Genomic DNA, 15,223 nt, shown 5'->3' on the forward strand with positions numbered 1-15,223 from the left:
ATCCTCGTCTTTTCTTAAAAACAATTTTCGTCCTCCATCCACATATGGATAATTCTCACCCTCCATCTACGAAGGGATAATTCTCGATCTCCTTCCACATATGGATAATTCGCAACTCCCATCTACAAATGAAAAATTTTCGACCTCCGACGACTCTATTCAGCTTTCGTTCTCGCTCACATCCTTAACGACCGCATGTCTCCTGTCCTTTCATACCGATCTCTCACCCCAAAGAAACAAGTGCAACAATTTCCAATACCTGTCGGCAGGGTGAAATTCTTCATTCCACTCGGACGACTAATTCTCACTCCTTACTTCACAGGCAAAATTCTAGTTATTAATCCACGCAAGTGCAATTCTCTATGGATCCATACGCACGAGTCTCTCACAAATACTGGATAATTTTTTGCCTTTCCACTGTAGCAAACTCTCCCCTACACTACCCCTTCAATAGGTGCATCAACCTTCTAAATGTCAATACCAAATAGAGGCTGTCTTACCAGCCTGTCAGTGAAGTCCATATACCCCCACATGTACTTTCCTGGATAAACTGATGCACTTGTAAAGTGTTAGCTAAGTCTGTCACGGCTGAGATGCTTTAACCAACCCGAGTTCATACTCATCGATCTAAAGTCCTACAGAAAGATGACCATGTGGATAAGCAATGCCAGACTGTCTGCGCCACGAATCGAACCCAAACCGTAACACTGGCAGAAAGCAACGCTAACACCACCACCATAAAGGCGAATCAGAAGTAATACATATCCCCATTAAAAGCTTTCAAGCCCTATTATCTATGGTCTGCTTTTCAAAATACATTATCCATCCACACTATGATAAGCACGGGTCAATAACGCCTGCCCATACGTACATACAGAAGCCCTGATGACGCCACTTACAAACACACATGAAAAAACATGTTACTAAACCTGGTCTGTTAAACTGTTTCCTCTTCCTGCATTTCTATGACACCTTTAATGCTAAATACATAATCTTTCAAAAATGAAAAAAATGATATATGAATATGAATTCATACACGAATATTTCTCATGTTGACAACTGTAACTGAATAAATTTCCTCTCAGACACCGAAACTTTTAATACAAACAATTTAATCTTAACCAAAGCGAAGACGGCTAACGCCGCCTTTCAATTTTACAAAAAGAAAAAATCTGAACATACAGTACGAATTGGGCTCCTTACAATGAAGAATCAAGCGTTGGTAATACAATAGTAATCACGAATAGGCCACAAGCCGGTCAGCGTCAAGGACATCCACTCTCCACCCCGGCTGGGTACACTGTGATCCCGAGCACCACTGAAGCAGTGGCGTCCATGCTGACAATCATGCTTTACCCTACACGGTGTCAGCCACAACCCGGCCTCATTCACTCATCCCAACAGCCATGGTAACAATTGTTTGATTTTTTTTTTTGTTAACAGTACAACAAAGAATAATAAACCAACTCAACATTATAATTACATTTCTGAGCATTACTTTAGCATAGCATAAATATTTCCATTTATGATTTGCTTTTCGTAAGGTATAGCAAGCATAATTTGGTTAGTTATTGTTGTAGTCTGCAGATCATGTTCGTTACAGGAAAAATATACAGCTGTTGCCACCTGTCATTCATCGATGAGTCTCGGAAAGTAACTCTCATAGCCAAAACTGGTTCCAACCATTAGGATGTGCCATTATGATAACAGAATACAACAATAGTTAACTTATGATAAACGTTATTTATCCGAATTAATGAAATTTAAAAATGATATACAAATTAAGAAATACTATGCACCTCTGGCAATGATTGATAAAAAAAAAAAAGTTGCCAGATACTTTCAGTGTTTAACTCGTTAAAGCCATTTAAATCGAACAATACACATACAAACATCTTGTCTCAACTATGCTTTTAGATACAGAATATCGTTTAAACAATATATTCCAATCCCTTCTCTCTATCAACCAGAAATCTAAGATTTTTTTGAAAGGTATAATAAATGGAATTTATTGTTTCGCATTCTTGTCTCTTGTCAATGGATGTATAGTAGCTACCTTTACTGCGGTACTCTTGGTATACTTACGCTACCTCGTTAATGCCTCGCTGGTGCGGGGGACGGCGACGGGGCAAAGTGAATAAATAGATAAATATATATAGGGGAGAAAGAATACTTCCCACGTATTCCCTGCATGTCGTAGAAGGCGACTAAAAGGGAAGGGAGCGGGGGGCTGGAAATCCTCCCCTCTCATTTTTTTTTTAAATTTTCCAAAAGAAGGAACAGAGAAGGGGGCCTATATGAGGATATTCCCTCAAAGGCCCAGTCCTCTGTTCTTAACGCTACCTCGCTAATGCGGGAAATGGCGAATAGTATGAAAAAAAAAAAAAAAAAAAAAAAAATATATATATATATATATATATATATATATATATATATATATATATATATATATTTCATACTATTCGCCATTTCCCGCATTAGCGAGGTAGCGTTAACACAGGACTGAGCATTTGAGGGAATATCCTCACTTGGCCCCCTTCTCTGTTTTTTTGGAAAATCAAAAAGAGAGAGGGAGGATTTCCAGCCTCCCGCTCCCTCCCCTTTTAGTTGCCTGCTACGACACGCAGGGAATACGTGGGAAGTATTCTTTTTCCCCTACCCCCAGGGATATATATATATATATATATATATATATATATATATATATATATATATATATATATATATATATATATGGGTATGTATGAAGGAATAGTGGTTCCAACAATGTTGTATGGTTGCGAGGCGTGGGCTATGGATAGAGTTGTGCGCAGGAGGATGGATGTGCTGGAAATGAGATGTTTGAGGACAATGTGTGGTGTGAGGTGGTTTGATCGAGTGAGTAACGTAAGGGTAAGAGAGATGTGTGGAAATAAAAAGAGCGTGGTTGAGAGAGCAGAAGAGGGTGTTTTGAAGTGGTTTGGGCACATGGAGAGGATGAGTGAGGAAAGATTGACCAAGAGAATATATGTGTCGGAGGTGGAGGGAACAAGGAGAAGAGGGAGACCAAATTGGAGGTGGAAAGATGGAGTGAAAAAGATTTTGTGTGATCGGGGACTGAACGTGCAGGAGGGTGAAAGGAGGGCAAGGAATAGAGTGAATTGGAGCGATGTGGTATACCGGGGTTGACGTGCTGTCAGTGGATTGAATCAAGGCATGTGAAGCGTCTGGGGTAAACCATGGAAAGCTGTGTAGGTATGTATATTTGCGTGTGTGGACGTATGTATATACATGTGTATGGGGGTGGGTTGGGCCATATCTTTCGTCTGTTTCCTTGCGCTACCTCGCAAACGCGGGAGACAGCGACAAAGTATAATAAATATAAAAATAAATATATATATATATATATATATATATATATATATATTAGAATGGACACAATCATCTAAAGAGATTATAGTAAGTCAATGGATATTAATAAACTAAATATGATCATAGAGAGATAATCTACCCACTATATCCCTAAGTTCTTACTTTATATTCATACAGTATTTGTAAGTAACATAAGCTGCCAAAGACAAGTAGAAATAAAACATATAAAATTTTTGCGTTTTAAAAACATTCAAACAATTCTTGACAGTTCTAAATTCACTTATCAACACACATAGTCTTTGATCTACACAACATACATACTAAAGATATTGATTAGTGGAAGTGAGAAACAGTCACACTTCATATTAAGGTGGTGTACGTAATACATACAACTATATTTCATGATAACATATAAACATTTCTCATACTGCTATTAAAACTATTACAGCGTAACACCTATATAACTCAAGAAAATTAACAGCGTACATTTTTAGAGTTACAGCTTTCTACTGTGTTTCACGGTCCTTTCATGTAATTTCTACTTTTCTGATATTCCTTAAAACACAAGCAGTATCCTAAATTTCTGATCTGCATTCTGTCACAAAGTGACCTTTGAAAATATCCTGACTTCATTCTCAGATACTATTATACATTTACTTATTTTCATACCGTTTCTTTACTGTATGCAAGAATAGTCTCATTTATTCAGAACACTATATGCTACTTTATTTTATTTTTCCATATATCATATATATATATATATATATATATATATATATATATATATATATATATATATATATATATAGCATATGAAGTGTGACGTCCTAGTTTCGTCTCCGATGTATATCGACTAACATTTCTCTCTTTCTCCCCTGATGATGTGATTATTACACGAAAGTGCACTTGGGAACCTATTGTGTTTCATTTTCCCCGTGGACTCATAGGAATATATATATATATATATATATATATATATATATATATATATATATTATTGCCCCTCATACCTTGATGTGTATTTTTCTTTTGCTATACAGGTGACGTCAGCGATGTACGGATGTTGTGCTAACGGGATATTTCTAGAGTAGGAGCACTTAAAAGCAGAAAGGTGTAAAGCATTCATCTGCTTTTAGTGAATGGCTGCCATAGTAGCTCGAGCATATGGCACAGTGAAGGGGACTGCTGAACACGGTATATAAAGTGGTAGTGGGTGGTATGAAATTATTCATAGAATTAGTAGATTAAGCCAGCAGAGCGTAATACGAACTGTGAAATTTCTCAAAGCCTAGTACGCAAAGGACGTCAAGTCCATAAAGCAGAGTTGTGGAATCCAACGGTGTTGTATAGAAAGTAGAGAGTAGTTTTGTAAAGTCATAAAGTTACTGAAGAACTGCCAGAGTGACCCAGTAGGCAATCATGAAGATACAGTATACCAGGGCCAGGATAAGTCTGGCCCATCGTAGCATTATGGAGGAGAAATCCTTCCTGGGGTCATTCGTTGCCATGTGTATGGCGATGACGGTGGACAAGAAGCCAACACTGAAGAGGAGCCAGCCATCCATCACCCGAAGGTAGGAACAAGTGGGTAGGGCCGCTAGTGTGTCAGAGTAGAGGGCAATCAGCATCAGTAAAGTGGTGAGGCTCATGGCACCGCGGCTTTGGAAGTCGCCTGGGGCGATGGTCAGCGTTCCGTAGCCTATAACGTGCAGTAAAGTTGTAGGGAAATAAGTGGCCCAGAGGTGGTAAGTCCATTGGCGCCTTAGAGTCATACTAAGCCGCACCACATTTGACTTGTTGTGGATATGGAGGACGCACTGGCTCACCGTGAACTCCATCATAGTCTGGTTACGACAGAGGGGCTTGTGATTCTGGAATCTTGGAGGATGGTAGATGGACAGGTGACCGGGCAGGTTGTCCAACATCAAGGAGATGTTACACGGGTGTTCATCAAATGGGTATCGCCACAGGTAGAAAGAACAATGAACATGGACTGCTTCCTCTAGCTTCAGTTGGATGTCATTGTCTTCTCCCCTGTAGACCATGTCTGAGGGTCAGAGATTTATAGGACTATTATCACATATATATATATATATATATATATATATATATATATATAATACCCGTTTATACTGTACTTCACTCTGAAGGAATGATCAGAACGTAATGAAAGGATCTTCAATACTTTCTTCACCATATATGATTACGACAATAAGGATGAGAAAACAGTTCAAGAGTAATTAAATGCGTGATCCACATTTCCTTACTACTGAAGATGAAATCTAAAGTCCAAAACTATATTGAATAGCGAATTTAATGAATGTTCTAAAACACCTTTCATTCAGTTGTGAAGATTGTGTTGATCCTTTATGTACATTCATTAACGGTAACTATCAACATTAGCATTCATCAGTGATCAGGTTAACAAAGGTTATATTATTTCTTATGTTAACATATGTTACATCTAATAATTTCAAGATTAACAAATGTCATATCTAATAGTGTTGCGGTTAACAAATATCTAATAATGATAAGGTTAACAAACGTTATAGCTAATAGTGTAATGGTCATTACTCACATGGTGCACGTGAACAGGTGGGTCAATACTCACCAGGTGCACGTGAACAGGTGGGTCAATACTCAACAGGTGCACATATACAGCGGGGTCAGTTCTCACCAGGTGCTTGTGTACAGGTGGGTCATACTCACTGGGAGTGTCCGTCTACATGTGGGTCAGTACTCACTAGGAGTCTGTATACAAGTGGGTCAGTACTCACCAAAGCCGTCATCATCACCATCCACGTCTCTGGACACAAGCAGCTGTGTCAGTGGGGTCACAGAGCCAGCCTGTCGCGCTTCGTCCAACACCTGACGGAAAGTAGTTCTTCACTCAGGAAAATTTAATCCTAAATCTGAAGTAAAACATTAAAAAAAGAGCCAAGAATTGGCTGGTAAAAAAGTAAAATTATGAAATCATTAATCAAAAAGAATCAAAAGGTACATAAGTAAGATGTGAATCATGGAGGTCTAGCATTGGGATCTAAACTCCAAGCTTCTTGTTTTTAGATCATCTTTTCTCAACCTATTAATTTTTCTGGCTTCCCCTGCGGTCGGTTTATTTTCGCCTGAACCTTGTAGTTCAAGGTTAAAGGCCATTATCCCTACACCCTAAGCATTTCCTTGAAGTTTTCAATTCAAGTCACAGGCCTTCTTTAATACACCCTTATCTCTACTACACTGAAATTAAAACCCGACATGTTCACCATGAATAAATATGAAAAAAAATTATTCTAAACAGCTTCGTGACTAGCGGATTCAGTTTTTAAAGTTATGGAGATTCGTACACAAAGGGCAGTGGTACCGTACATGTGGCACTTATCGTACAAATGGGGTTAATAATAGCCTTACTCATGGGACTATATAAACAGGTTACGTTGCCGGACCGGTGGACACCAACCTTGACGTTTGGAAGCCAAATGCGTTCGTCCAGCGGCGGCGGGATGATGTTTAACTTCATGTGCTGGCGAAGGTTCTTGAAGGTGAGGCGCGCATCCCGCCATCTGAGCCACACCAAGAACACCACCCGTACCACCTCCTTCTCCAAGTTTACTGCTGACACCTGATGCAGTAACCTCTGTTTTACCCGACATTGTGAGTGAGAAACTGTCGTCCTCTAGGCAGCAGGGAGGGGCTTGTGTCGTCCTTCATGCAGTAGGATGTGTGTGTCGTCCTCCATCAGGGGAGAAGGAGGTAACTGTCCTCTAGTCAGAAATTTCCTTCAGTTAGCAGGAAGTGGTTTGTGTTGTGCTCCAGTCAGCAGGGAGGGGATTGTGTTGTGCTTCAGTCAGCAAGGAGGGGCTTATGTCGTCGAGCAATTAACGTCGTCGTTTTGATAACGTCTTAATATGTTTGTGTTCTCAAGCAATCAGCATCAGATACCTGTGATGCCGTCCAGTCAACTTTAAGAAGCTTCTCTCGTAAGCCCATACGTACCTAGAGGTTTGGCCTCGTCCAAACAACGACAGAAGGGATTCAGCTCCAGGCATGGCAAATTGTTATATTGATCACGTTAATAATTGGTGAGGTTGGACGAGGCCAAACAAGGCGACCACTCTGAGGAGCGCACCGAACTGCTTAGGTCAACACCAGACAGTCAACAGAGCAACATGCTATTGATTCCCAACAATTTACTGGATTAAAAGCATATTTCAGTGTTCAACAAGAATATATGTAGATTTTGGTTGAAAGGGGCGGAACACGTTCATGTATATCGTAAAACTGAAAGACGGTATGGAGATGGGAAACTGTACAATGATGGCAAACAAATTATAAAAGTGTAAAACAGCACCGTCCTCAGGCAAGTCATATATTCTGAGGTGAAATATTATGATTAGATGGCACGTTTGTTATGAGAGAGAGAGAGAGAGAGAGAGAGAGAGAGAGAGAGAGAGAGAGAGAGAGAGAGAGAGAGAGCACAGGAATGGGTTTGGAACTTGCAGTATGACTATATATATATATATATATATATATATATATATATATATATATATATATATATATATGTATATTATCCCTGGGGATAGGGGAGAAAGAATACTTCCCACGTATTCCCTGCGTGTCGTAGAAGGCGACTAAAAGGGAAGGGAGCGGGGGGCTGGAAATCCTCCCCTCTCGTTTTTTTTTTTTTTTCTCCAAAAGAAGGAACAGAGAAGAGGGCCAGGTGAGGATATTTCCTCAAAGGCCCAGTCCTCTGTTCTTAACGCTACCTCGCTGTCGCGGGAAATGGCGGATAGTATGAAGGAAAGGAAAGGAATATATATATATATATATATATATATATATATATATATATATATATATATATATATATATATATATATATATATATATATATATATATGGTTTATCTATCACTTGATTTTTCTACAAGTACCAGCAACATACCTTCCTGAGCATGAGGCGGAGGGTGAGCTTAAAGTTGCGTGAAGGGGGCGGGAGCTGGCTCTGGTAGGCTGGTGGCGGGTGGGCCAGCTGGCAACCACGCTCATCGCTTCCATCCTCACACTCCCTCGTCAGCGAACAACGAAACTTCATATCCACACACTGACCCGACCAGCAGGTGAAGTAGCCCACGCGGCATACGCTAAGGGAAATATGCTTCACGACCTTGTTGCTGTCCTCCCCTGCCACAGCTTCGCAAAAGCTGGCGTTTCTGATCCTCCACTCCTTACGACCAAGTGGTAGTTCTTTCCTGGGGAACTGTGCCAGAGTCTGGTTGTCACGCCAGGACCTGAGGTACCAGTAGCGGCCGAGTCTCAGGGTTAGACCTACGTTTCCATGCCAGTAGAGGACACCGCTGGAATCCCGCCGGGCAAACAAGGGCAGGTGCTCCACGCACAGACCGCGCAGGAAGTACAAGTTAGTTGACATAATCCCCTCGCACATCAGGCAGAGCTTATCATCTGGAGAAGCATCTTCCCAGTCACCATTTTCAAAGAGGAGAGCATTGGAGTAGTCCCCACTGGGGCTGAGAGAACCCTGGGGGATATACTGCAGAGGCTCCCGTGTCACACCGTGTACCCATCCTCTCAAGGTCTCGTTGTACTCTACCCCAAGCCACAGGCACTTGCTGGGGGAGAACTTGAGCGTGCAATACTGTACATGTGGCCCTTTCAGGAGACCAGCCAGCCGCTGGGAATCGATGTCGGATGTTGGAGTTGGCAGTGACATCCCCAGCTGACCACATACTTCCTTAGCATCTCTGTAGGTCACTTTATTGGGGATCAAGAGAGAGACAAATGCATCCCGCTCAACACAAGGATCTCCGTCTCGCGAAGTGACCTTGCCATGAGTCTGCCATGGCAGCGAGACTGGAGTCAGACGAGGATGACTGCCTGGCTCTGCACAGGTCAGCAGAACTTGGATATCTGCGTAGCTCAGGGCCCCAGCCCACACACCCAAGTCTGCTACCTCTCCAAGATAAGCCTCCCTTATCGTGTAGCCGCCATCATACATATCCTGGTCTTTGCCCAGCATCAGACTACCATTCAGGGGGAGAGGAAGGGACGATGTGATGTTCACCAGGTCTCGGCCATCAACAGTCAGGGTTACGGTGTGTGAGATGTGCTGACGGAGGACGCAGAGGTGATGCCAGGCACGGGGCGGCACCAGACCTGGACCATCGGACCCTTTCATCATGTAGCTTAGCTGCACCTGCCCCTCTTTCAACCCTGCAACAACAGGTTAGAAAACCAACCAAAACGTCTACACAGATGGGGGAAAATGTTGGATAGATTTACTGTTATGTTGTGGGCTAAAAAAGATCAACAGATGAGAAGGTAACAGGTAAATTTACACAATCACTTTAAGGAGTAAAACAGGTTCACGCAATGGATGACCTCCAAATTTTCCCTAAATGCTAAAATTCATTCCAATTAGAAAACAGGCTAATTTCCAAAACTCCACTGAGGACTAAAACATTAAACATACTAGAATATTTGCCAACTTGAATTCATAAGACGTTCTGGTACAACCACACACGGGAAAACAACAAAAATACAATATATCTTGCAATATCTTTTAAATGATAATGCTTAAACTTATAAATTTAAAAAAAAAAAATTGTAAGACAATTTCCAATCGTGACAGTCATAATAGGTGCTGCGACTTCTTATATTTTGTGATTATTAATTCAGTCCAGATAGATCCCTTAACCTCTTCAAAAATAGCAGTGTTCAATGTAGTTATCACAGGTCCTCTCCCCGTGGTCCTGAAAATTTAGTTTGTAAGGAAAACTAGGTTTAAAAACTTAGAAAAAAAATATTAGTTTAATTCACAGGGTTACCGCTTGTCTATATTCTTCAATTTTCGTCTATATAGTTAACTTTTTTTTTCGCTTTAGCGAGAAAGCATCAAGAGCAAACGAACAATGGCACTCATCCACTCTCTACATGTCATGTATAATGTACACTCCAAAATAGTAAAGATATAGTACTTCATTTACACAGCCACTTTAGGTCCTAAGATTCTTTAAACTTTTTAAACTTAATCATAATGAATCCTAAAACTGCATTTCTGTTAACTCTGGAATGTCCTTAATGATAGTCCAAGCTTGTGAGTATTAGTCAAGGCTTTGGTGGACTTTTCTAAGCTTACAAGTGTATTGAAATACTAGTGTAAGCTTTTTAGCGTCTTCAATATGACAGAATTCTCTAAGCTGAATGCATTTAAAGTCTAACTCACTTCACTAAGTTAATAATTTGTCTTATTGAGTCACCTTCAGATATACAAGGCAAATCTGAGACTAAAATACTTCAAAGAATTCAAGAGTCCATTGTACGTTATGTACACTTTCTTATATTCATATCTGACTACAATCTACTTATTGGGAACACGACCCGTGAACACGCCGGTACGACCCTTGGATATGATGATCCAGCCTGATCCTGACAGATCTGGTCAAAAGCCAAGGATCGTACTGGTGTGTTCAAGGACCAGAAGTACCACCCCGTTCAAGAAACTGGCCACTTACTGATGAGGAGAGCGTTTTCGTAAAGGGGGCTGACGAAATAACTCAGGATCGCTGTCGATGGCATCTGCAGGAGTAAATTAACCCAAAAACATACAGTGAAGGAGGTCAAGGCGAGGCAGGGTGCAGCGTCACTGCAGCCATCTCCCTCGAGGACGGTGAAGTCACTGGTATTCACTTCACGTGGATCGATAAAGTCAGCAAGGCGCAAAAGGCCGATACGTGTGAGCTTATCCGGCACACCGTCTTCCGACAAACTGTACACCTTCATCTGAAAAATCGAACCGGTAAAACAGCCTTCCCATGCCTTCGCCAAGTGCAACCACAGAAAATTCACTAAATCTAAAAATGTTTGGAGAAGGTTGACTGAAGGCCAGGATCATCACTTTTTCAAAACAGGGAACACACCGCGAAGCCACAGCTTATAAATGAATTTGGCACCAATAGACAACATGAAATAGAATAACGGAAACTGCAGTTACGCTATTGTTCATTTCAGACTAAGGTGAATATTGAGTACTCAAGACATCTCAAATACATCACTAAATGAAATAGATTATATATTTATGTGTATATCATTTATAAGAAAACCTTTACCTAGGAAACTGTCCTAAAAATCTCAGAGCAAGAAATGATAATTCACTCATTAATTAATGGATTAAATGGGTAAGGTTCAGTTACTCTAACAAGAACTTGTGTGCCCAAAGCAAGGTATTTCTCAATGATAACTTGTGTCTGCATCATACCGTACAGTAGAATAGGTTTTACATTATACCACAACATTGGCTTAACCTGTATAACAACGCTGACATACCAGTATGATTTTATGTCTGACTCACTTATTCTTAAGATAAAGCTGCCTTACCCGTTTGATGGCTTACTTTTGTGGGTATATTGGCTATCCTTTATGAGAATGGGTATATTGGCTATCCTTTGTGATAATGTTCGTTTAACTCTATGATAACGATGGCTTTACTGTACCAGTTGTTTTAGACTTGCTCCGTGATACTGTGTTAGCATTATGTAGGCCAACGTGTGCTATGATGGAGGGTTTACCTGTGATACCTTGACTGTACAATCACGAAAATTTACCTTTATAATATGCAAGTTTCCGTGAACAAGACTAACTTTAACCACAAACAGTGGTGTTACTCCCTGGTGGCAGGTGGAACACGAGACCCGTGGGGACAGTGTAGCTAACCATAACGACTCTGGTAACTTGACTGTCAGCTGCCGATTGACGTTACGCAGATGTTCCCATCATACCCGGCCCCGCCTCACGCTGCCATACGTCTTCCCGCCTTAAACAAATTCCTGTACGCCCCGCGCTGCCAGACCTCCAGCTTACTCCACATACCTGTCTATTGCCATCCAACACCTGCTATCAGTGGTGGTTGGTTTCGGTTCTCGGAATAATGCGTCATCTCGCCCCATTCTATCAGACGTCGTCTCGTTACGCAACCAGTGTTCCTCACACCCTGTTCTACTCAGAAAATAATCTAAGTTCAAAAGCTTTCATTTCCCCAGGGTGACAGAAGCCGTCCCCATCCACATCATCAAACGCTGCACTTACCGCGTTAAACATCGTTAAGTGGCCTTTCCACTTAGACACCTTTCCAGTCCTGTTAGACGTTTTTCTGTCCCACACCACCTTTTGCCGTCATGCACCAAAAAGTTTGATACTTCCATAGAGAAGACTTGTATATAATTGAATGAAAAAGATAAACTGGTACATGGAGATAAAAGGAGACCTGATGGTTCATATCTACGGTATGTGCTGGAGTACAGTAATAGTCAGCAGTCCACACTTTGTCCAGACAGGATAGTAAAGATGATGATACATAACTGGATGGGCAAAGAGCATGGCATTGCCTTCCCAAATAGCTAAATGTCAGCGTTAGGGTTCTACTTGGCTCAGGCATTACTTTTTTCAGATATATGTAAATGATTTGCTAGAAACCCTCAAACAGTAGCGGAATGTTTGAAAAAAAATGAATTAAAATAGAAAAAGGACTGTGGCTCGTGACAACATACCAAAACTTACGTTTCCACAATTATCAGGGATATGCACGACATTCAAAGCAACCAAACGTAAAGATTCTGGAAAGAGGTTTAAGGTTGGTCCTGTGTACTTCGAACTTCGTTATTGTAGGATGATATATATATATATATATATATATATATATATATATATATATATATATATATATATATATATATATATATGATAGAGTTGATAGAGATGCTCTGTGGAAGGTATTAAGAATATATGGTGTGGGAGGCAAGTTGTTAGAAGCAGTGAAAAGTTTTTATCGAGGATGTAAGGCATGTGTACGTGTAGGAAGAGAGGAAAGTGATTGGTTCTCAGTGAATGTAGGTTTGCGGCAGGGGTGTGTGATGTCTCCATGGTTGTTTAATTTGTTTATGGATGGGGTTGTTAGGGAGGTGAATGCAAGAGTTTTGGAAAGAGGGGCAAGTATGAAGTCTGTTGGGGATGAGAGAGCTTGGGAAGTGAGTCAGTTGTTGTTCGCTGATGATACAGCACTGGTGGCTGATTCATGTGAGAAACTGCAGAAGCTGGTGACTGAGTTTGGTAAAGTGTGTGAAAGAAGAAAGTTAAGAGTAAATGTGAATAAGAGCAAGGTTATTAGGTACAGTAGGGTTGAGGGTCAAGTCAATTGGGAGGTGAGTTTGAATGGAGAAAAACTGGAGGAAGTAAAGTGTTTTAGATATCTGGGAGTGGATCTGGCAGCGGATGGAACCATGGAAGCGGAAGTGGATCATAGGATGGGGGAGGGGGCGAAAATTCTGGGAGCCTTGAAGAATGTGTGGAAGTCGAGAACATTATCGCGGAAAGCAAAAATGAGTATGTTTGAAGGAATAGTGGTTCCAACAATGTTGTATGGTTGCGAAGCGTGGGCTATGGATAGAGTGGTGCGCAGGAGGATGGATGTGCTGGAAAAGAGATGTTTGAGGACAATGTGTGGTGTGAGGTGGTTTGACCGAGTAAGTAACGTAAGGGTAAGAGAGATGTGTGGAAATAAAAAGAGCGTGGTTGAGAGAGCAGAAGAGGGTGTTTTGAAATGGTTTGGGCACATGGAGAGAATGAGTAAGGAAAGATTGACCAAGAGGATATATGTGTCGGAGGTGGAGGGAACAAGGAGAAGAGGGAGACCAAATTGGAGGTGGAAAGATGGAGTGAAAAAGATTTTGTGTGATCGGGGCCTGAACATGCAGGAGGGTGAAAGGAGGGCAAGGAATAGAGTGAATTGGAGCGATGTGGTATACCGGGGTTGACGTGCTGTCAGTGGATTGAATCAGAGCATGTGAAGCGTCTGGGGTAAACCATGGAAAGCTGTGTAGGTATGTATATTTGCGTGTGTGGACGTATGTATATACATGTGTATGGGGGTGGGTTGGGCCATATCTTTCGTCTGTTTCCTTGCGCTACCTCGCAAACGCGGGAGACAGCGACAAAGTATAATTAATAAATATAATATAATATATATATATATATATATATATATATATATATATATATATATATATATATATATATTTCACACTATTCGCCATCTCCCGCATTAGCGAGGTTGCGTTAAGAACAGAAGACTGGACCTTTGAGGGAATATCCTCTCCTGGCCCCCTTCTCTGTCCCTTCTTTTGAAAAAAAAAAAAAAAAAACGAGAGGGGAGGATTTCCAGGCCCCCTCTCCCTTCCCTTTTAGTCGCCTTCTACGATATATATATATATATATATATATATATATATATATATATATATATATATATATATATATATATATATATATATGTATATCTTTCTTTCATACTATTCGCCATTTCCCGCGTTAGCAAGGTAGCGTTAAGAACAGAGGACTGGGCCTCTGAGGGAATATCCTCACCTGGCCTCGTTCTCTGTTCCTTCTTTTGGAAAATCAAAAAAAAAAAAAAAAAAAAACGAGAGGGGAGGATTTCCAGCCTCCCGCTCCCTCCCCTTTTAGTCGCCTTCTACGACACGCAGGGAATACGTGGGAAGTATTCTTTCTCCCCTATCCCCAGGGATATATATATATATATATATATATATATATATATATATATATATATATATATATATATATATCATCCCTGGGGATAGGGGAGAAAGAATACTTCCCACGTATTCCCTGCGTGTCGTAGAAGGCGACTAAAAGGGGAGGGAGCGGGGAGCTGGAAATCCTCCCTTTTTTTTTTTTTTTTCATTTTTCCAAAAGAAGGAACAGAGAAGGGGGTCAGGTGAGGATATTCCCTCAGAGCCCCAGTCCTCTGTTCTTAACGCTACCTTGCTAACGCGGGAAATGGC

At 40.9% G+C, this 15,223-nt stretch overlaps 2 protein-coding genes across 2 annotated transcripts in view; both read right to left on the reverse strand.

Annotated features, from left to right (window-relative positions):
- Window positions 1-15,223, reverse strand: part of Pfas (phosphoribosylformylglycinamidine synthase) — a 124,628-nt gene that overhangs the window by 41,781 nt on the left and 67,624 nt on the right. The gene's annotated exons all lie outside the window — the stretch shown is intronic.
- LOC139765574 (uncharacterized) lies at window positions 3,388-12,134 on the reverse strand. The gene is made up of 6 exons (XM_071693153.1): window positions 11,972-12,134; window positions 10,883-11,150; window positions 8,296-9,581; window positions 6,809-6,970; window positions 6,129-6,219; window positions 3,388-5,398 (listed from the first exon to the last, which is right to left on the reverse strand). The coding sequence occupies exons 2-6, from the start codon at window positions 11,148-11,150 to the stop codon at window positions 4,734-4,736; spliced, it is 2,472 nt and encodes an 823-aa protein (XP_071549254.1). The 5' UTR covers window positions 11,972-12,134; the 3' UTR covers window positions 3,388-4,733.

Source organism: Panulirus ornatus, chromosome 55, assembly GCF_036320965.1.
Source record: "Panulirus ornatus isolate Po-2019 chromosome 55, ASM3632096v1, whole genome shotgun sequence".
NCBI lineage: Eukaryota > Metazoa > Arthropoda > Malacostraca > Decapoda > Palinuridae > Panulirus > Panulirus ornatus.

Excerpts from the sequence above, each read along its gene's own strand:
- LOC139765574 (XM_071693153.1), bottom strand. The coding sequence starts at position 11,150 with ATGAAGGTGTACAGTTTGTCGGAAGACGGTGTGCCGGATAAGCTCACA. Across the intron at positions 6,971-8,295 it reads TCCGCCTCATGCTCAGGAAG|GTGTCAGCAGTAAACTTGGA; the intron begins GTATGTTGCTGG and ends TTACTGCATCAG. Across the intron at positions 6,220-6,808 it reads TTTGGCTTCCAAACGTCAAG|GTGTTGGACGAAGCGCGACA; the intron begins GTTGGTGTCCAC and ends ACTTTCCGTCAG.